Source organism: Hemiscyllium ocellatum, chromosome 19 (assembly GCF_020745735.1).
Source record: "Hemiscyllium ocellatum isolate sHemOce1 chromosome 19, sHemOce1.pat.X.cur, whole genome shotgun sequence".
In the NCBI taxonomy this organism is placed as follows: Eukaryota; Metazoa; Chordata; class Chondrichthyes; order Orectolobiformes; family Hemiscylliidae; genus Hemiscyllium; species Hemiscyllium ocellatum.
Genome location: NC_083419.1, coordinates 53,301,466 through 53,323,821, shown reverse-complemented (window position 1 = coordinate 53,323,821; position 22,356 = coordinate 53,301,466). Strand labels below are relative to the sequence as shown.

The following is a 22,356-nucleotide window of genomic DNA, read 5'->3' as shown; positions in this document are numbered from 1 at the left end:
TAGCAAGGATAAAAAAGGTCAAACATTTTTTTACTCATTCACAAAATGTAGACATCACTGGCTAAGCCAGCATTTATTGCCCATCCCTAATTTCCCAGGACAGTTAAGTATCCACCACATTGCTGTGGGTCTAGAGTCACATGTCGGCCAGCTAGGCCCTCCCTAAAGGACATTACTGACCAAGTAGGGATTTTGTTGAATATCGCTAATGGTTTCCTGGTCCTCATTAGACACTTGCATTCCTGATATTTATTCAATTCAAATTCCACCTTGTGCCCTGGCAGGATTCAAGCCCAGGTCCCCAGAACATTTGTAACAGGAGTAGAGAGTACAGAGCCTCAATGATCCAAAGGACACGGGCAGGGAGTATTTCATTCGGGTAATTGAATGCTGGATAGCACACTTTAGCCGAGTTTTGGGACCTTGCAATCTTGCCGAATAGTCCGATATTCAGATAATCGAGGTTCCTCTGTAGTTAAAGAACAAAATGTGCATTTTGGAGGAGGTGTGATGGCAGGAACAGGATTATGCTTGAGTACTATCCAAAAGGGACAATTCCTGTCTTTTTTAAAAGGAGAATTAAAATAATTAAACTAACAAGGAGAAAGGCAACAAAGGTCTGTTGGGCAGAATAGCTTGTTCCTGTGCTTTAAGAATTATATAATACCTTTGTAGTCATGGTAATGAGGCCAGCTAGCTGGACATGGATTGTGAGTTCCCCGATTGAGGCTGTCAATCTGGTCCAATCATGGAGCCCTAGCTGGCAGATTAAAGAGTGGTGTGTACTGCGTTAGGCGGTAGTGTGGGGGGAAAAAATATAACCAGGAGAACTCCCCTTCACTGTTTGAAAAAAAAATAAACAGGAGTGTCTCACACACACACTATAGGTGCTGGGGAATAAATAAGCACTACTGCGGTAGAAAAAAAGAAAAAAAAATAAAGAAAAAATAAAGAGTGGTGTGTCAGAGATACTGGCACTCTGATAGCTGACTCTGAAGAGGACTGTTCATGTGTCAGTAAAAGGTGACTTGATGACGGATATCAGTCTCTGTGGAGTTATTTCAGTGGTGACATGAGAAAAGCATGATCCTAAAGAAACTCACTTCCACCTTTGACTTGAAGGAAGCATTTCTGCCATCATGCTTTTATTTGGGAACTTGGCCCATTTGATCCTTCTGCCAAAGACTGGGCCCAGTATGGGGCAAGAATGTGTTAATTTGTCTGGGCAAATGATGTTGGGACACATGAAAAGCGACAAGTAGTTCTCCTGACAGCCCGTGGAGCGGCATTTTTTTTGTTATGAGGACCCTGACTTTCCCTGAAGCACCCAGTTGCTAAAACCTTTCAAGAATTGAAACCTTTTTGGACCCAGAGAGACCAGCTCGCACTAGAGGATAGCATACTGTTATGAGAAGCAAGAGTGATTGTCCTGAGCCAATGCTGGCTGAACTCTATCAGGGTCATCCTGTAGAAGATGCTGGTGAGAAGTTACATCTGGTGGCCAGAATTGAAAGCAAACGTGGCCCCATTTGTAGAGCAGTGCCCAGAGGGCCGACAAGAACAAAAATTATGGCTAGCAACTCCCCCACATTCATGGGAATGGCCAGGTAAACCCTGGACTCAGGTACATATTGACTATGCAGGCCCATTCATAAGCTCAGTGTTCTTAGTCATCATGGATGCCTACTCAGAGTGGCTGGACATGCATAGAGTGTATTCGTCAAACACGAAGATGACGATAGAAAATCTGTGTGCATCATTTTCAATAAACAGAACACTGGAAGATAATAGGCCATCATTTGCATACAGGGAATTTGATTTCCTAAAGTCAAATGGTATTCATCAGAATACCATTTGAAAGAGCAGAAAGAGCAGCCCAAACTGCGAAGGCAGGCTTGAAGAAACAGCCTCCAGCCTCACTAGATTCCAAGTTGCCCCGGTTCCTAGTGGATTATGGGGCCACCTCGCGTGCAACTGCAGGGATAGCGCTGGCAGAGTCGCTACCGGGCAGACTACTCCGCACCAGGTTAAATCTGATCTTCCCAGATATGGGGTGGGGGTTGCGTGGTGAAACGACAAGTGAGTAAGGCAGTTTGATCCAGGGGACGCAGTTTGAAGTAGGAACCACAGAAAATGGTCCTGTACGGATAAGAGGCACGGTCAACCTGAGGTCATGACCAGTGACGTATAAAATTCAGGTAGGTGCAACAGTTCTGGCCAAGCATGTGGACCTTATGAATGCCACAAATACGCAAACAGTGGGGGAGCTAAACCTGCCCTGTCCCTCGGAACAGTCCAAAAGGCTGCTGGAACACATGTTCATCCCTTCCATTGACAAGTCCTCTGAGTCAGAGATGAACACGACAGATTTGGAATCTCACTGCCTTTGCCATCAGAAGAAGAGAGTGCAATTCTACTGAGGCAGTCCTGGCACAGGAAGTGAGCTCCTGTGCATTACACACTGCCGTATTAGACACTGAGTTGGAGGAACCTGACTCAGTGCTAAGATGCCCCAGGATTTTCTCCAGGAGAAAGGACTAACATATGTCCTTGGACATAGATGGAATGGGACATATTGAAGTCAGCTAGGTGGATCTCATAGAATGTGAATTCCCTGATTGGGGCTGTTAATTGAGTCCAATCAGGAAGCCCTGGCTGACAGATAAAAAGTGGAGTGTCAGCGATACTGACACTATAGTACTGCCTTTTCTGAGTCAGTAGTCAGAGTCAAGGATTGTTCTTGTGTAAATAAAGAGTGATTTGGTGACAGGATACTGGCCTCTGTGGAATTACTTAATCTTACAGTGCACGAAATTGCGTTCTTCCAAACTATGCAGAGGAGGAAGGGCTCAGATTTAATCCTTGGTCTGTAGTTTGACTTGTAATCTTACCTGCAAAAACAATAGAGTTAATTTCTGTCGATCTCAGTGTTATTGGCAGCAAATGGCAATGTTAGTTTTCTGATTCTGGCTGACAGCCAGTTTGATCTCACTTGTGATGCACATTGTGGTTGAATAAATTCCTTGCTCATGCGAGCCAGTAAAGTGGGTTACCAGAGAACGGCTGCACCTCTGAATCTGGGAGTCTGTCAACTTCTGTTAGGAGAAAAGAAATGATTAGCCTGTCAGAGTTTTGAAGCTGCAACCCATTTGGCACTGCTGTTAACTGCAAGCTGACTTGACAAGAGTGATTTCTCAGTTCAAGCAGTTATCAGCATGGTCACAGAGTTAACGAAAATGTGATGATTCTTTTGATTTGATGTTTTGAGCTAGTTACCTCCAGCATGGTTGCTCAAGCACAAAGCTTGTTGTAATATCTTTTCGGACCAATGCATTGATTGCTATTTTGACGGTTATGATGTGGTTAAGGCATAAAATATCATCTAGCTGCGGGAAAACCAGCACATTTAATGGTGCTTGAACTACTAAGTCAGTAAAATAAGCTGTAATTACAATTTTTGAAGTTTAAACATGCCTGCGAAAGACACAGAGGTCTGGCAACCATCAGTAGGAACAAATTGGTTGTTATTTATGCAATGTCATCTCAATTCACTTGGAGCTTCTTTCATGCTTTGGTGTACAATTGAATCCTGTTCTAATTGCATTCACTACGATCAACATTGCTACTCTCAATAGGCTGCCAACACCATCTATATTGAGCTTTTTCATGGTGATGTGTTGTTAATTGTGTACTACAATCATATTGGTCTCCAGTTAAAGTGTTAACCATTTATGATTTGGAAGTGTTGGTATTGGGCTGGGGTATACAAAGTTAAGAATTACTCAACATCAAGTTATAGTCCAACAGGTTTATTTGGAAGCACTAGCTTCGCAGCACTCCGAAAGCTAGTGCCTCCAAATAAACCTGTTGGACTATAACTTGATGTTGTGTGATTCCTAACTATTTATGTGGTTCATGAACAACAGTTGCAAAATTTAGAAAGCTGAATTGAGAGAGCTAGATTCTGGTGGAGTGGAATCAGTGCAGTTCTTAAGTGTGCTCTCTGATGGCTCTGTTGATAAATACATTATCCAGTTTCCCAATGAACTGTGTAGAAGGATTCCCATTCCTTGACTAATATCACTGAAGAGCTACCTGATTACAAATAAGGCTTACAAAGGCTCAGTGCCCCTTCATTAGAGAGGTTGAATATCTGCCAGGGCTCCTGTTATTGATAAAGCAAACAACTGCATAAGCTGGAGATTTGAAACAGAAAATGAAGTTCTGGAGAAACTTAGCAGGTCTGGTAGCTTCTGTGGAGAGAAATCAGAGTTAACATTCCGAGTCCAATATCCCTTCACCAGGACAATTCTGACAAAGGCTCACTGGATTTAAAATTTCAACTTTGATTCTCTGTCAATGCTTTCTGCCAGACCAATTGCATTTCTCCAGCACTTTCTGGTTTTGCTCCTGTCCTTGACAGTAGTCCAGACAAAATGTACAAAAGTGATGTGAAGTAATTTTGGATATAAATCAGCTATGATGCTCCCATGGGCTAATAGCTTGCCTGTGTCTACTGTGTGGACTTGACTTGAAGAGTGAGGAATGGGTAAACATGAGTTCAGGGAAAAGAGAAGTAAATTGGAATATTGGCCTCGGAAGTTAATTTCAACTTTGATTGTAAGTCAGCCCAAACTGCTATAATTGGATGAATTTTGCAAAGACAAGAGGTTAGAGGCTTCACAAAACCCAAATGTGTCTCGGATGCTCTCAAACTCTTTGCTTTCATTAAGCTATCTCGAAAACCTTTTGAGATATTAATCACCCTTCGCATGAAGAAATTTCAAACTTTCAGTTTGAATATGTGTCTGTTCAACAATTGTGTTATTCATAAGAATACAAGAAATAGGAGCAACAGTAAGCCATATGGTTCCTTGGTTCTTCCCTGCCATTCAAAAATATCATGGCTGATATTTTGCCTTAGATCCACATTCTCATGATTCCATTAATATCCAAAAATATATTAATTTCACGCTTGAATTTATTCAAGGATTGAGCCCACTAAGGAGAATTTCAATGTTAACTTAATGCACCCAGCACTAAAAAGTGTGTTGTCTGATCGAAAGTACAGTTTACACCCACTCATCGTGGGATTTAATTAGTGGAACATGTCTACAGCCGAAGTGACTGACTTTCACTGAACAAACAGGACTTTCCTTTAATTTGCTTTAATTCTCAACTCACCTTAAGGCACTTTGTGATGTTTTTAAGACACTCAGAGCGAATGTGATTGTCAGCTGAATGGTACTTATTGACCCTGCACTACATTTACCAGCTTAAAAACATAAGAAATGGGAACAAGAAGTGGCCCTACCATCCAATCCTCAAGTCTCGTTTGACATACCAGAAGATCATGGCAGAACATTTTTTTCCAATTCTATCCCCATCTCCCTTTGTCGATTTAGTGTTTACAAATCTATCAATCTGAGTCTTAAATATTTTAAGGATAGCAAAGTAATAGTACAACAGATCCTTTGACCCATAATTTTCCCATTCTATCCCCATATCCCTTTATCACCTTAGTGTTTACAAATCTATCAGTTTGAGTCTTGAATAGTTTAGAGATAGCAGAGTAATAGCACAATAGATCCTTTTTTTCATTTCTTTACTGGCTGAAAACACATTAATTTCAAAAGAAAACTATTTTACCCCCAGAATGTTATAGTTCAAGGGCAGATAAATGACAGTTTTTTTCATGAGAAAAGAAGGATAATAAACAATTTTCCAGCACCCAGAATGAATTGCAACAGCATCCACTCACTGCCACAAGGACACAAGCAAGAAAAGGTCATTATAAAAGAGATAGCTAGCACGTAGATCTTACAAGTCGAAAAAAATCATTCTTTTACTTCTCTATTTCAAGCCTTCATCTCAAAAAGTTGCTGGCCTATCATTCCCTTTTCAGTTCTCTCAAGAAGCAGATGTTTGAAGTGTATGAAGATGGATCTGCAGTGGTTTACTGCTTGATGTAGCAAGTTCCTTTGCCTTCAGTCCTTTTGACCTTTACAGTGAAAACTTGGTTTGGTTCCTTAAAAAGATAGATAGTGGTCAGTCTGAATTAATGTGTTTTCTGATTGAGTTTGGACAAAGTTCTGCATCTTTGTTGTTCTGGAACTTTCCTCTTTCTATGCATCTGTTCCAAACAGATATGTCACATTAAATGCCTTTAATCAGAAAGCTGTTTTTTGTCATCTGACCAGACCATCTCTGTCGCATTGTCTTTGCAAATGCTCATTGATGCTTTCATTGCTGATATGCAGTGATGTTTGAGTTCCAACCATTTATAACTTGTTGGGATCAAATGGAATTCTTCCCAAACTCATTCCTCGGAATTCCGCTCTGATTCCATGAAGTAAGCCCATTGCAAATAGGTTTCTGTAATTATTTGGATAATGTCAGCCATTAATCCACATGATGAGGATGTTTGTTTGGTTTTAATGCCTGCTCAATCAAATGTCCTCAAAAATTGTTCTCTTTTTAATGTCTTTTCCAAAACATCAGGCTAACGTCCAGGACTTTGTATGGTTCCAGGAACTCTTGACCTCTCTACTCCATTTTCCTACTAAAGCAGAGTGTCCATTCTCCAATTTGTTTAAAAGTAGTGTACGTTTTCCATAAACTTGTGATTCTGTATTGTGTGAGCATGAAAATATACTCAACAGCTGTCTGTTGTAAATAATTCTGAAAATTCAGTCTCAAAGTGAAGGAATTCCTCCTGCTATGAAGATGTGGGTATACCTTTAAGAGAGTTAAAAATAGCAGAACTACCGGACCCAACACCTGGTGTACTCAAAAATGGTAACAACATAACACTGAGTCGAACCACTGGATTAGTTTGTTGCTTAGAGCGAAAAACAAATTTGAGTTCAGCCAGTCAGTTTAAATTATACCCGAAACATAACCAACTTCCATCAAGTTTGAATTGAGTATATTGATAATCTTAAAAGCCAATGATACATTCCGATTCTCTGGAGTATAAGACTGGGGAAATTGAACAGTTAAGAGGAGAACTGCCATGGTCCAGAATGTAAACAGACTGCTTGAAAATAGCTCTCTCTGAAAAGTACCTTTTCAATCAGTAACCTGTGATGCAGGAATTCCTAACAAGGAGAAAAGAAGACACAGGAAGATCCGAAGATAAGAACCTACAGCTGCCTGGTTTTGAAATAAGAAATGTTGTTTTATAAATCTTAATTGGGAGTTTTATCAGACTGGTATTATAGAAGGGAAGGTAACAAATAGGTTAGAGAAGGAAATTGTAAATCGTGGTTATCTAATTATTCTCTCTTTTATTTTAAGAAATAAAGTTGTTAAATGTTACTCTAAAGAGCCCTTGGCCACTGGAATTTTCACAGATACCTGCACGGGATAAATCTTCTGTGTTGCTGGTTTTACATTAAGCAGGAGGGTTGTGACACTTCTCATCTTAGTCCCAAAAGAGTTGATCTGAGAGGGCTCATTCTGGGTTAGGTGGGACCTCTGCATGCGGGATGGACTATGCCTGAACTGGAAGGGTACCAAAATTCTGGGGGAGAAATTTGCTAATGCTCTTCAGGAGGGTTTAAACTAATTCAACAGGGGGATGGGAATCTGAATTGTTGCAACACTGTACAGGAAGTTGAGAGTAGTGAGCTCATAAACAAGATTTCAAGGTCGCAGAAGTGTACCAGCAGACAGAAAGGTGATTTTAAGTGTGTCTACTTCAATGCCAGGAGTATCCGGAATAAGGTGGGTGAACTTGCAGCATGGGTTGGTACCTGTGACTTTGATGTTGTGGCCATTTCGGAGACATGGATAAAGCAGACACAGGAATGATTGTTGCAGTTTTCAGGTTTTAGATGTTTCATCAAGATCAGGGAAGGTGGTAAAAGAGAGGGAGATGTGGCATTGTTAGTCAAGGACAGTATTGTGGTGGCAGAAAGGACGTTTGATGAGGACTAGTCTACTGAGGTAGTATGGCCTGAGGTTAGAAAGAGGAAAGGAGAGGTCACCCTATTGGGAGTTATGCATTGGCCTCCGAATTGTTCCCGAGATTTAGAGGAAAGGTTTGCAAAGATGATTCTGGATTGGAGCGCGAGTAACAGAGTAGATGTTATGGGGGTCTTTAACTTTCCAAATATTGACTGGAAATGGTATAGTTCGAGTACTTGAGATGGGTCAGTTTTTGTCCAATGTGAGCAGGAGGGTTTCCTGACACAGCATGTAGACAGGCCAACAAAAGGCAAAGCCACATTGGGTTTAATATTGGGTAATGAACCAGACTAAGTGTTAGATTTGAAGGTAGGTGAGCTCTTTGGTGATAGTGACTACAATTCGGTTATGTATACTTTAGCGATGAAATGGAACAGGTATATACTGCAGGGCAAAAGTTATAGCGGGGTAGAATACAAATATAATGTGATTAGGCAAGATGTAGGATGCATAGTATGAGGAAGGAAACTGCAGGGGATGGGCACAACTGAAATGTGGAGTTTGTCCAACGAACAGCTACAGGGTCTCCTTAATCAGGAGTGTTACAGGAGCCATACATCAGGAGCGTTTCAGAACTGACAGCCAGACTACTGCGACCCTTAGGACTCATAACGGCACACAAACCAACAGCCACGCTCAGACAACAACTCACTAGAACAAAGGACTCGATACCCAACATGAGCAAAACTAATGTAGTTTACAAAATACCATGCAAGGACTGCACAAAACACTATATAGGACAAACAGGAAGACAGCTAACAATCCGCATACATGAACATCAACTAGCCACGAAACGACATGACCAGCTATCCCTAGTAGCCACACACGCAGACAACAAGCAACATGAATTCGACTGGGAAAACACTACTATCATAGGGCAAGCCAGACAGAGAACAGCCAGGGAATTCCTAGAGGCATGGCATTCATCCACAAACTCCATCAACAAACACATCTACCTGGACCCAATATACCAACCACTACAGCGGACAGCTGAAACTGACACCCGGAAGCGGCAAGGACAGACCACTATAAATACCGGAAGAAACATCAAAGAAGCACTTCGCAGGAGGCTCCAGAGCACTGATGATGTCACCTAGCCAGGGGACGAAACGTTTGCAACAAAAACTTCCAGCTCGGCGAACAGAACCACAACAAGTTTGCACCTGTCAGGCAGGGAGGAAGTGGTCAAGCAAGGGAGCCGTGGTCTACTAAAGAAGTTGAATCTCTTGTCAAGAGGAAGAAAAAGACTTATGAAAAGCTGAAGCATGAAGGCTTAGTTAGGGCGCTTGAGAGTTACAGGTTAGCCAGGAAGGACTTAATGACAGAGTTAAGAAGATCCAGGAGGGGACATGAGAAGTCTTTGGCAGGTAGCATCATGGAAAATTCTAGACCTTTCTCCAGGTATGTCAGGAATAAAAGAATAGCTAGAGTAACATTAGGGCCAGTCAAAGACAGTAGTGAGAAGTTGTGCGTGGAGTCCAAAGGGGTAAGAGAGGTGCTAAATGAATATTGTTTGTCAGAATTCACACTAGATAAAGGCAATGTTGTCGAGGAGAATACAGAGATACAGACTACTGGAATAAACGGGATTGAGGTTCATAAGGAGGAGGTGTTAGCAATTCTGGAAAGTGTGAAAATAGATAAGTCCACTGGGTCAGATGGGATTTATCCTAGGATTCTCTAGGAAGCTAGGGAGGAGGTTGCAGAGTCTTTGGCTTTGATCTTTATGTCGTCATTGTCTACAGGAATAGTACCAAAAGACTGGAGGATAGCAAATGGTGTTCCCCTGTTCAAGAAGGGAAGGAGAGACAACCCTGGAAATTATAGACCAGTGAGCCTTACTTCAGTTATGGGTAAAGTGTTGGAAAGGATTATTAGAGATAGGATTTATAATCATCTAGAAAGGAATAATTTGTTTAGGGATCGTCAACACGGTTTTGTGAAGGGTAAGTCATGCCTCACAAGCCTTATTGGGTTCTTTGAGAAGGTGACCAAACAGGTAGATGAGGGTAAAGCAGTTGATGGTGGTGTATATGAATTTCAGTAAGGCGTTTGATAAGGTTCCCAATGGTAAGCTATTGCAGAAAATACAGAGCCATGGGTTTAAGGGTGATTTAGCCATTTGGATCAGAAATTGGCTAGCTGAAAGAAGACAGAGGGTGGTAGTTGATGGGAAATGTTTGTCCTGGAGTTCAGTTACTAGTGGTGTATTGCAAGGATCTGTTTTGGGGCCAATTGCTGTTTGTCATTTTTATAAATGACCTCGATAAGGGCGTAGTTGGATGGGTTAGTTAATTTGCAAATGACAGTAAAGTTGGTGGAATTGTGGACAGTGTTGAAGAATGTTGCAGGTTACAGAGGGACATAGAAAAGCTGCAGAGCTGGGCTGAGAGATGGCAAATGGATTTTAATGTAGAAAAGTGTGAGGTGATTCTCTTGGGAAAGAGAAATAGGAATGCAGAGTACTGGGCTAATGGTAAGATTCTTGTTAGTGTGGATGAGCAGAAAGATCTCGGTGTCCATGTACATGGATCCCTGAAAGTTGCCATCCAGGTTAATAGGGTGTACAGTGCATTAGCTTTTATTGTTAGAGGGATTGAGTTTCGGAGCCACGAGGTCATGTTGCAGCTGTACAAAACTCTGGTGCGGTCACACTTGGAATACTGCGTGCAGCTGTGGTTGCCACATTATAGGAAAGATATGGAAGCTTTGGAAAGGGTGCAGAGGAGATTTACCAGGATGTTGCCTGGTCTGGCAGGAATGTCTCCTGAGGAAAGGCTGAGGGATTTGAGCTGTTTTAGTGAGAGAAGAAGCTTAAGAGATGACTTAATAGAGACATACAAGATGATCAGGGCATTAGATAGGGTGGACAGTGAGACCCTTTTTCCTCAGATAGTGATGGCCAGCACAGTGGGACATAGTTTAAATTGAGAGTTGATAGATATAGGACAGATATCAGAGGTAGTAAGTGGGTGGAATGTAGTAGACTCGCCAACATAAAGAGCATTTAAATGGTCATTGGATAAACATATGGATGATAATGGAATAGTGTAGGTTAGCTGGGCTTCAGATTGATTTCACAGGTCAGTGCAACATCGAGGGCCAAAGGGCCTATACTGCACTGTAATGTTCAATGTTCTATGAGACTTTGAATGCTAGTTCTAGAGTGTCCAGGTAAGGGAAACAACTGTTCAGCATCTGCCCCGTCAAGCCCTCTAAGTGTTTAATACTTTTCAATACCATCATCTGATTCTTGTGAACATCATTGAAAAAAATCCATTCTATTCAATCCCTCCATGGAAAACAACCCTTTCATCCCAGGAATCAAAGTAGTGAATCTTCATTTTCATCCTTCAACTGAAATAGTCTAGGTCTACCCAAGGAAACCTAAACACATAAATACAAAGTGGGCTATGCCACCAGTGTTTCATCCAGAGGCTCACTGAAGATGTTACCTAGTATGGTGACGAAATGTCTGAAAATGAACCTTCCAGCTCAGTGAGCAAACCTATATCCTGAACCTCAACCTGAGCTACAAATCTTCTCAAAACTCACTAATAGTTTAGGCTTTCCAAACCTTTCAAAACTCTCGTCTGCCATTATCAAAGTGTATTCTGGCCCTTACTGCAGTCTTTCCAGGATCTACGTGTATTCTTTGGACCCTGTCAATTCAAGCCCACCAAAGTTTCAACATGAATATGTCAGAATTTGAAGATTGAAAGAAAGAATCTTCATAAGCCCAAAGTGTTTGAGGTACTCAACAGCCATCAGTATACTTTTTGAAGGGTGGTCATTGTTTGCTATGTCAGAATTGGATGAAGTAACTCGAGCGAGCTCAGACGTACACTCCAAATTTCTTGGACCAGGCACTTTCACACCTCAACAATGATTGACTGCTGAGTAGCAAGACCAGCTGAAGTAGAACAGAATTGTGACAGGACTGTTCAAAAAAAATTGCCAGTCTGTTTGATTTGCTTTTAAACTCGAGGTGAGAAAGTCATCACTCAGCATCTCTCTCAGTCTACTATTCATACAGAAAAAAGCATTTATTTATCTAGCCGGTCAGTAATATTTCTGGGCATCAACTGAGCTTCAAATGAGAAGTTCAGAAATGCACAAGAACATCAATAATGGCCAATGTGCCTCATCAATTTCAAAAGCAAAATACTGCTGGTATAAAGGACTGTCAATACTTTATTTCTGGATGTTTAGTAGATCCTAAATGTTTTTACAAGTTGATGTAAAGAATTTAGCAATATTTAATTTGTAAAATCTAACAATTGCTGTTTGCATAGAGCTCCTGGAAAATGATACCTCAGTTTGATTTGATTTGATTTGTTATTGTCACATGTACCTAGGTCATTGGAAAAGTTTTGTTTTGTGTGCACTACAGGCAAATCATACCACACAAGGTACTTGAGGGTCATAGAACAGAACGAGGAATACAATGTTATGGTTGCAGAGAAGCTGTACAAAGAATGAGTTGAATATTAAATTTAAAACTTGAGAGGTCCATTTGGCAAAAGATTTTGCAATGACGCTGAAATGTACTTGAGTGTGTTGTGTTTAATTGTCTTAATTGAGGATGCTGTATCTTTTTTCAATTAACTTAATGAGACTGCACATTTGAGATGAAAATCTAGAATCAGGGACCGAGATGTCAGCCAATAATAACTGCCTGCTCTATGTCCTCTTACTAAGTCCTTGGTGCTTTCAAACCATATAATTGTAAAAAGATGCATTGTTTGGCTGAAATTAAATAATTTTCTTAAATCTGTTGTGGCCATTTGAAATGAAGAGTTTCATTAAATTTTGCACAGAACCTTTGGAGGCTGGATTACAAGTGTAATAAATGAAATGCTGTATGTAGTTAGCCTGAAGTAAAGAGAGAGAGATAATCCCTTAATGTCAAGCATTTATACAGCTACAAGAACACCTGTAATGGAGAGCGATATTCCAAGGTGTTTTGCATGAGAATTATGAAAGAATTTGATTTCAAGCCATATGAGGAGATATTGGAACAAGTAAACAAAAGCTTGATTGGAGTAAGGTAGGTTTTAGTGAACTTTTTGAAAGAGGGAATGCGAAGTAAGAACAAAGACCTGGCATGAAGGAACTCCAGAGCATAAATCCAAAATAATTGCACATTATGAAACAATGGAAATTGAGGACATGCAAGAGGCCAGTATTGGAGGTGTGTAGAAATTTCAGAGAGTAATAGGGTTAATAAGAGGCCCTTGGGTAGTGTTTTAGATCAGAGAGATCAGTTTTCATCACATATAGTTAGTGTAGTTAAGAAGATGTTTAGCATTCTTGCTGTCATTGCTCAGTCCCTTGAGTATAGGAATTGGAATGTTATGTTGACGTTGTATGGGGCATTAGTGAGGCCTCTCCTGAAGTACTGTGTCCAACTCTGGTCACCCAGTTATAGGAAGGATCAGAGAGGATGTAGCTGGAGAGGATTCAGAAGAGAATTATCAGGATATTGCCACGAATGGAGAGTTTGAGCTACAAGGAGAGGCTGGATAGACTGGGATGTTTTTCACTGGAGCGTAGGAGATTGAGAGATGACCTTATAGTGGTTTATAAAATCATGCAGGTTATAGATAAGGTGAATGTCAGGTGTCATTTTTCCTTGAGTGGGGGATTTCAAGACTAGGGGACATATTTTTAAAGTGAGAGGAGAAAGATTTGTGAAAAAACCCTGAGTGGCAATTTTTTACACAGGGAGTGGCTCATGAGTGGAATGAACATCCAGAGAAAATGATGAATGCGGGTACAGTGACAAAGTTTAAAAGACATTTCGATGAATACACAAATAAATGTTTGGAGGGATATGCACAAAGTGCAGGCAGGTGGGACTAGTTTAGTTTGGGATTATGGTTGGCATGAACTGGTTGGACCGAAGGATCTGTTTCCATGCTGTATGACTCTAAGGAAAGTAATTGAAACAGGGAGTAATGAGACCATGAAGAGATCTGAGCACAAAATTTAATGTTGTGACCTGTGGATTTCAAAAACCAGGTTTATCCGAGAACACACACTGTGCAAAAACAGTCATTAACTAATATCTTTGTCTGCAAGATTTATTGTTGAACATCTTGTTAGATTTAATGCAAAAACCCACATGTAAACCTACATTTAGGAGATGAACTGTGTCTGTATCAGGAGTAATTTCAAAACCTCTTATCTTTTGAGGCACCCATCCTTGCATTGAAAAGGAAGAACACCACATTAACAATAACAAAGACACGAAAGCTAAAGCATGATATGAGGAAGCCTTATTGATATTTTTCCTTGCACGCTGGTTTCCCACAGTACAATATATCACCACCAAAAATTTTTCTCCTTACTGGCTAATGATTCCTTTTATTTTTAAACCCAATTGAGACTTTATCTATGTGTTTAGTACATCACATTTGCCACAGTGTTCAGAACTTGGCAACCTCTTCTGTATGGTTGGATCAGTGTGCTTGGTGTGAGATTCTAAGCGTCTGGCATAAGTGAGGCTCTACCATTTCATGACAATACCCCTGCCATAACTACATAAGTTGCCAACCTACCTGGATATATACAATAGTAATAAAATATCCTTGATGTCTGTGTGATTAAAAAAACAATGTAAACAAAGATATGGCCGCACTAAATTTGGAGCTATTAACCGTACATTTAAAAACAAAGTAGAAAATCACTCCTTGCTTTCTATCTTTTGCAGGTGGGGCACTCAGGGAGATTTTACCACCACACATCCTCGACCAATTGTGAAGATTAAATTCTTCACAGAGAGCACAGGAGTTCTTGCCCTGGAAGATAAAGAATTGGGGAAGGTAAGACTCACCTTCACATTCAGGAGTTGCATTTCTGTAATGAAAACCCTTATTTTTTTTTTCATGCAAATTGTGACTTCATGATGGCCACATGAGCTAAGCTCAATGTTCTGTTTTCTAACTCAAGACTACAAAACCTCTTCATTACTTCATGCTTCTGTCAATCAGAACACTTCTTTAGTGGAAGTATCTGAGAATCATTAGTATCTGTGCTCTACCATTGATGGATGTGGATCATTTGCACTACTGTACTTGTCTATCTTTTCTAGCATACTGTTTAAGAAAGGCAGGAGACAGAAACCCAGCAACTATAGGCTCATTCATCTCATGTCTGACATTGGAGAAAATGCTCAAACCCAGTGTTAAAGAGTAGGAGTTGGATATTTACAAAAACAAAATACAACTAGAGACAATATGGAGTCACAATTTCCAAAGATAGTTGATGAGGTGCCACGGAAATGATTATGGCACAAAAGAAGAGTTCATGTGATTGATGGTGATATATCAGTGTAATAGATGATTAGCTAATAGGACGCAAAATCAGGTTAAATGGGTCATTTTCAACTTGGCAAACTAACTTTGGAGTACCACAGAAATTAGACCTAGATAAATGACTTAAATGAAGGGCAGAGTTTGGTACCAATATAAAGGTGAGAAAGCAAGTTTTAAGAAGGATATTTAGGCCAGGAATTTCACACCTGAGGCAGTTGCACAGTCAGGAAACATTCTAAATATTTCATTTTAACTTTTTAACCTAGCTCGAGAGAAACGCTTTCAAATAATGGGGTCTTCATTCTGGGCAAGAGTGCATGCTAGACTGAGGCCTGCCCACTGGACAGTCACAATGGTCAACCAAAGCTGAGGCAAACCACTTTGTCCCAGTTGTTGCATTGAATGTTAGATTCTCTCAGCCTTACCCCTCATGGTCTGTTCAGACTTAGCACTGAGTTCAAATAACCCTGCTTGAGTCTTGTTTCCCGCATACGTGCATCGCATTCCACTCTCACTTTCCTCCTGGAGATTTTCCAGAAATGGGAGTGAAACTTCTGGATTTGGGCCCTGAAACTATTTTTTAAAAAGGCACAGAGTCTCCATGACTTCCCAAAACGAGTCTGATTAGGTGATTCGGCAAAGGTTTGGCAGATGGAATATGATGTAGGAAGATTGTCCACTTTCGCAAGAAGATTAGAATCAATGGAGATTATGGAATGTTGTGGTGCAGAAAGACCTTTGTGTCCTTGGAGATAAATGACAAAACATTAGTGTGCAGGTACAGTAATTAATTAGGAAGGTTAATGGAGTATTGGCATTTATTGCAAGGTGGTTGGAGAATGCAGGCAGGGAAGCCTTGCCACAGTGCATTAGTTGAATTACACTTTGAATACTGTTTTGGTCATTTTCACTTAAGGAGAGGTGTAGCTCCATTGGAAGCAGTTCAAAGAAGTTCCATTTCGCTGAAGTCTGGGATGATGCATTTGTCTTACAAGGATATGTTGAATATTTTTAGTCTTTGCTTATTGGCGTTCAGAAAAATAGGAGATGATCTTATGGATTGAATCATTTAAATTCTGATGGCTATGACAGGTTAAATCTGAGAAAATATTTTACTCTGTGTATTATCTAGAACTTGGCGGGGGGGGGGGGCGTGGGGGAGGGATGCAGTTTCTGAAGATTATTAGTATTTGAACTCTCATCCCGGTGAACAGCAGAGGTTGAGATGTTGAATATATTCAATTTTGAGTAACAAGGGAGTTATGAAGTTTTGAAAGTTAAAGAAGGCAGGATGGATAGCGGAATTAAAGCCATAATCAAATCAGTCGTGATCTCTCTGGCACAGTAGGAACTGAATGGCCAAATCCTGCTCAGATTTGTTATATATTTTTGTTCTCTTCCTCTGAATGAGCCTGACAAAAACTTATTTGACTGAGGCAAGTTTTTCTGTTTGGAATATTAATAGTGGGCTCAGCCATTATTAATTAATATCATTAATTGAGTCTTCCAGTAAAGCTTTTGATGATACAACATAGAACATGGATGCAGGAATAGGCCATTCAGCCCTTCGAGCCTGCTCTGCCATTTAATATGATTATGACAAATCATCCAACTCAGTACCTTCTTCCCATTTTCTCTCCATACCTTTTGACCCCTTTAGCCCTAAAAACTATAATTAATTCCTTCTTGAAAAAACTCAATATTTTGATCTCAACCTTTCTTTGTGATTGAGAATTGCACATGTTCACCACTCTCTGGGTGAAGAAATTTCAACTTACCTCAGTCCTAAAGGGTTTACCCCATATCCTTAGGCTGGGACCCCCTGGTTCTGGACTCTGCAGTCATTATCTCTCCACCCTGGAGGCTACCTGCCTCTATTCCTGATGAAGGGCTTTTGCCCGAAACGTCGATTTTCCTGCTCCTCGGATGCTGCCTGACCTGCTGTGCTTTTCCAGCACCACTCTTATCTAAACTCTGGTTTCCAGCATCTGCAGTCCTCACTTTTTCCTAGTCATAGGGAGTGCTTTCCTGTGTTTACCCAGTCTAGTCCTGCGAGAGTTTTATAGGTTTCTATGAGATCCCTCCTTCATTCGTCTAAGCTCTAGTAAGTACCCTCCTAATAGATACAGTCGCTCTTTGTACAGTAGTGCTGTCATCCCAGGAGTCAGTCTTGCTGTCTGTCTGCTTCTACTTTATAACAAACGGACCTATACAAAGATATTCATCTTCATATTCGCTTCAGAACAGGCTATTTATTTAAGTGTAGTTTCAAGTTTTTGAAAATAATTTTGGCACCTGTTTCACTTCCATGTCACTCACCCATCAATAACCAAGCAAATTGGCTTTGATATTAACTGGACATTCTAAGTGACTTTGAGGTCAAAGAAATCTTAATAATTCCTTTCAGCCAATTTGCTGTCAAAAATTATTGGTTAGCATTGCTGCCCCATTGCACCAGGGACTTCAGTAAGGCATTTGACAAGCTTCCTCATGGTAGACTGATTAGCACGATTAGATGGAAAAGCGCAGCAGGTCAGGCAGCATCCAAGGAACAGGAAATTCGACATTTCGGGCATAAGCCCTTCATCAGGAATGAGGAAAGTGTGTCCAGCAGGCTAAGATAAAAGGTAGGGAGGAGGGACTTGGGGGAGGGGCATTAGAGATGCGATAGGTGGAAGAAGGTCAAGATGAGGGTGATAGGCCAGAGTGGGAGTGGGGGCGGAGAGGTCAGGAAGAAGATTGCAGGTTAGGAAGGCGGTGCTGAGTTCGAGGGATTTGACTGAGACAAGGTGGGGGGAGGGGAAATTAGGAAACTGGAGAAATCTGAGTTCATCCCTTGTGGTTGGAGGGTTCCCGGGCGGAAGATGAGGCACTCTTCCTCCAACCGTCGTGTTGTTACGATCTGGCGATGGATGAGTCCAAGGACCTGCATGTCCTTGGTGGAGTGGGAGGGGGAGTTAAAGTATTGAGCCACAGGGTGGTTGGGTTGGTTGGTCCGGGTGTCCCTGGGCCCCAAGGGATCCTTCCATATCCACCACAAATTCACCTGCACCTCCACACACGTCAACTATTGCATCCGTTGCACCCAATGTGGCGTCCTCTATATTGGGGAGACAGGCCGCCTACTTGCGGAACATTTCAGAGAACACCTCTGGGACACCCGGACCAACCAACCCAACCTCCCCGTGGCTCAACACTTTAACTCCCCTCCCACTCCACCAAGGACATGCAGGTCCTTGGACTCCTCCATCGCCAGACCATAACAACATGACGCTTGGAGGAAGAGTGCCTCATCTTCCACCCGGGACCCCTCCAACCACAAGGGATGAACTCAGATTTCTCCAGTTTCCTGCTTTCCCCTACCCCCACCTTGTCTCAGTCGAATCCCTCGAACTCAGCACCGCCTTCCTAACCTGCAATCTTCTTCCTGACCTCTCCGCCCCCACCCCACTCCGGCCTATCACCCTCACCTTGACCTCCTTCCACCTATCACATCTCCATCGCCCCTCCCCCAAGTCCCTCCTCCCTACCTTTTATTTTAGCCTGCTGGACACACTTTCCTCATTCCTGATGTAGGGCTTATGACCGAAACCTCAAATTTCCTGTTCCTTGGATGCTGCCTAACCTGCTGCGCTTTTCCAGCAACACATCTTCAGCTCTGATCGCCAGCATCTGCAGACCTCACTTTCTCCTAGCACGGTTAGCTCTCATGGAACACAGAGAGAACTAGTCATTTGGATACAGAACTGGCTTGAAGGTAGAAGGTAGGGTGGTGGTGGAGTGTTGCTTTTTAGACTGGAGGCCTGTGACCAACGGTGTGCCACAAGGATCGGTGCTGGGTCTGCTGCTTTTTGTCATTTATATAAATGATTTGGATGTGAACATACGAGGTATAGTTAATAAGTTTGCAGATGACACCAAAATTGGAGGTGTGGTAGACAGTGAAGAAGATTACCTCGGATTACAATGGGATCTTGATCAGTTGGGCCAATGGGCTGAGGACAGGCAGATAGAGTTTAATTTAGGTAAATGCGAGGTGCTGCATTTTAGGAAAATAAATCTTAGCAGGACTCATACACTTAATGGTAAGGTCCCAGGGAGTGTTGCTGAACAAAGAGACCTTGGAATGCAGGTTCATAGCTCCTTAAAAGTGGTGTCGCAGGTAGATAGGATAGTGAAGAAGGTGTTTAGTATGCTTTCCTTTATTAGTCAGAGCATTGAGTATAGGAGTTGGAAATTCATATTGCAGCTGTACAGGACATCGATTCGGCCACTTTTGAAATATTGTGTGCAGTTCTGGTCTCCCTCCTATCGGGTGGACTGGGATTCTGAGTGTGGGTAGGATGCTGTTTAGCGAGTTGTTGGACTGAATGGCCTGTTTCCACATTGTGGGGATTCCATGAATTTCCTACTGAATGCCTGAAATGAATTGGAGCAAGAATTTTAGAACTATGTAAATAAAACTCCAAACAGTTGTAGAGTTTCCATTGCATATTTAATTTGTCAGTGCCTTACTTGTAGGGTGTCACATTTACTTTTTCTTATTAATTTTCAAGTTGTATTTAAAGTTCAACATACCCATAAAATATTAAGCAGCTCAACATAAACTGCTTATTCCTTGTCATGGAGCTACTTACCATGTCAGGAATCTGAGTCTTTGTTTGGCATCATCTGTTTGGAACTTAATTCTGGAATGGAGCTTCCTTGACCATGTTTCATCTGCCTTTGCTTTCAACCTCTCGGGTAAATGCAACCTGAGTGAATCAAGCCACCGTTCTCTCCTTTTTGCCTCTACCCAAAGCCTCGGTAGATTTTTAAAGACCCAGCCTGACTTGAGCTAGCTGGGGATTTTCTCTGTTGGTTTCTGTTCCAGATTTACTTTTTTTTGTTCCCTATCTAACTTGCCCGATTCTTCGCCTGTGCTGTCTTATTTCACATCTCCCAACTGCTAGACTGTAACTCATTCCAGCCCTTCTGTAAATCCTCACAGATCAGTGCAACTCCAGCCTTTCCTTTCAAATTCCTTTTTCCCCTCACCTTGTCTCATCTATTGCAACTTGCAGCTTTCCTCCAGGATTGGGAGAGTCTTGTATTATTTATAGTAGAGCTGGTAAGAACATGATGATTCAACTGTGAAGGACTCAATCACATTAAGAATCCCTCTGATCGTGTTGGTCTGGGCTCTGAAGGTCTCTTGGTTATCCTTGCGAGTGGCCGGCCTTTATTAGTGACACATCCACACAGCTAAGATCCTTCTTGACCATGTCTTCCCAGCTACCTTGTATGGTTTCTCATCATACATTCTGACTCGTGGTATCTGCTAGCATTTTAGCACCTGTCTGTTCAAAGCATTTCCCTATATTGTAGAAATAAATGTATTTATCTGTTCACCCGAAGGCCTGACAGCTCATCACAAATTGCAGCCGCTGTGTTATTTGCATTGCTATGCTTGGGTCCTTATAACGAGGCATGCAATCATTTGGCAGCAGAATCCTGATGTGAACAGTGTACATGAGTGTGCCTTTGTGGAGTATTCTTTGTGTTTTGATTCTTACTCTACATGTAAAAGGAACATATGACAATACCACATAATGTGTTAAAATAATAATTTATTGAATATAATGATAATTTTAAAATTACAAACAAATTAAAAAGAAAGAAAGAAATATAACCTAAAATGGAAAATAAATCTTGGTGTGTAAATCACTGAACTTCTGTTTAACTTCACAAGGGGCAAACACAATGATCAATCACTCTATCAAGGGCGCCTCCTTGCCTGTTGTCTTCAGTGATTAACTAGACCACTCCAGCTACAGCAGCAAATCCCTGGAAGCAGTGTTCCTTTAAACTTAATTTCTGGTTCCATTCCTGTCTTATTGAAGCCTTTGCTCAGACTTGCACAAAGTGAGTCATGTTTCTTACATATCTCACAGGTTATATTGTCCATCCATCAAACTCCATTTCCATATCATTGGCTACTCTTTGTCAAAGACAGTTTGCTCACTTGGGAATTGAACCCATGCTGTCAGCGTCATGCATTACAAACCAGCCATCGGCTAATAGGATCTGGTTGGAGAGCACTTATCTAGATTACTTACCAAGCAATACCTGATAAGAGAGTGAATGTATCAATAGTATTTAGACAACAGAAAACAAGTGTATTTTCCATGATAACAAACTTAGGAAAACAAAGCAATTCAGTGAAAATAATAGCTGTGAATATCTTGCTTAATATAAAACAGCAACAGAGAAAATATTTATCCCATGCAGTAATCTGAAAATTCGAGAGGCCTATTTAAAGTATAAATTAACAACTTTATTTCTTAAAGTATAAGAGAATAATGAACTAACAACTATCTACAACTCCTTCCTCTAAACTATCTTTCACCTTCCCTTCTACAATCCTAGTCCGATAAAACTCCAGATTAAGATTGACAAAACACAACCTCTTATCTCAAAACCAGGCAGCTATCACATTTCTCTGTATTCCTGTCGTCTTTTCTTCTTCTTGGGGATTCTGCTTCACATGTGCTGTCACTGCGAGCTTTTAACTCTCTTAAAGATACAGTACACCCACATCTTCATAACAAATATGATTTGAATATTCTTATCAAGAGGCCTGACGTTGTAACTAATAATCTTAGCACTTAGTTTTGTCTAAGCATTTGCTGGAGTCACATTCACTCTCTTATGAAGTATTGCTTGGTAATTAGTCTTGATAAGTGGTGTCCAACCAGATCCCATTGGCTGGATGGTTGGTTTGGAATGCAGTTATACCAACAGCACGAGTTCAATTCTCAAACTGGCTGAGGTTACCAGGAAGGACTGTCCTTTTCAACATCTCCCCTTGTCTGAAGAGTGGTGACCCTCTGATCTAATGAGAAGGTAGTCCAATGGTCCTCAAGGATTATGGCCACTTTACTGCAGCACACTGAACATATAAACTAAATTTAAACCTATCAGTAGATATATTAACTCAACTAAATGTACACCTCTCAGTCGAGTTATTTACTAACAATAGGTTGTAGGAAGTTGTAATTCTAAAACAGTAGATGTTCACAATTCA

General features: G+C 41.1%; 1 protein-coding gene across 4 annotated transcripts in view; it reads left to right on the top strand.

The window, feature by feature from the left end:
- The window catches only part of cadps2 (Ca++-dependent secretion activator 2), a 727,075-nt gene that overhangs the window by 371,164 nt on the left and 333,555 nt on the right, over positions 1-22,356 (top strand). For all 4 annotated transcript variants that reach the window (XM_060839929.1, XM_060839928.1, XM_060839926.1 and 1 more), the window contains exon 7: positions 14,687-14,798. In XM_060839929.1, coding sequence (XP_060695912.1) covers positions 14,687-14,798 — 112 coding nt within the window. The remainder of the gene's footprint in view (positions 1-14,686; positions 14,799-22,356) is intronic.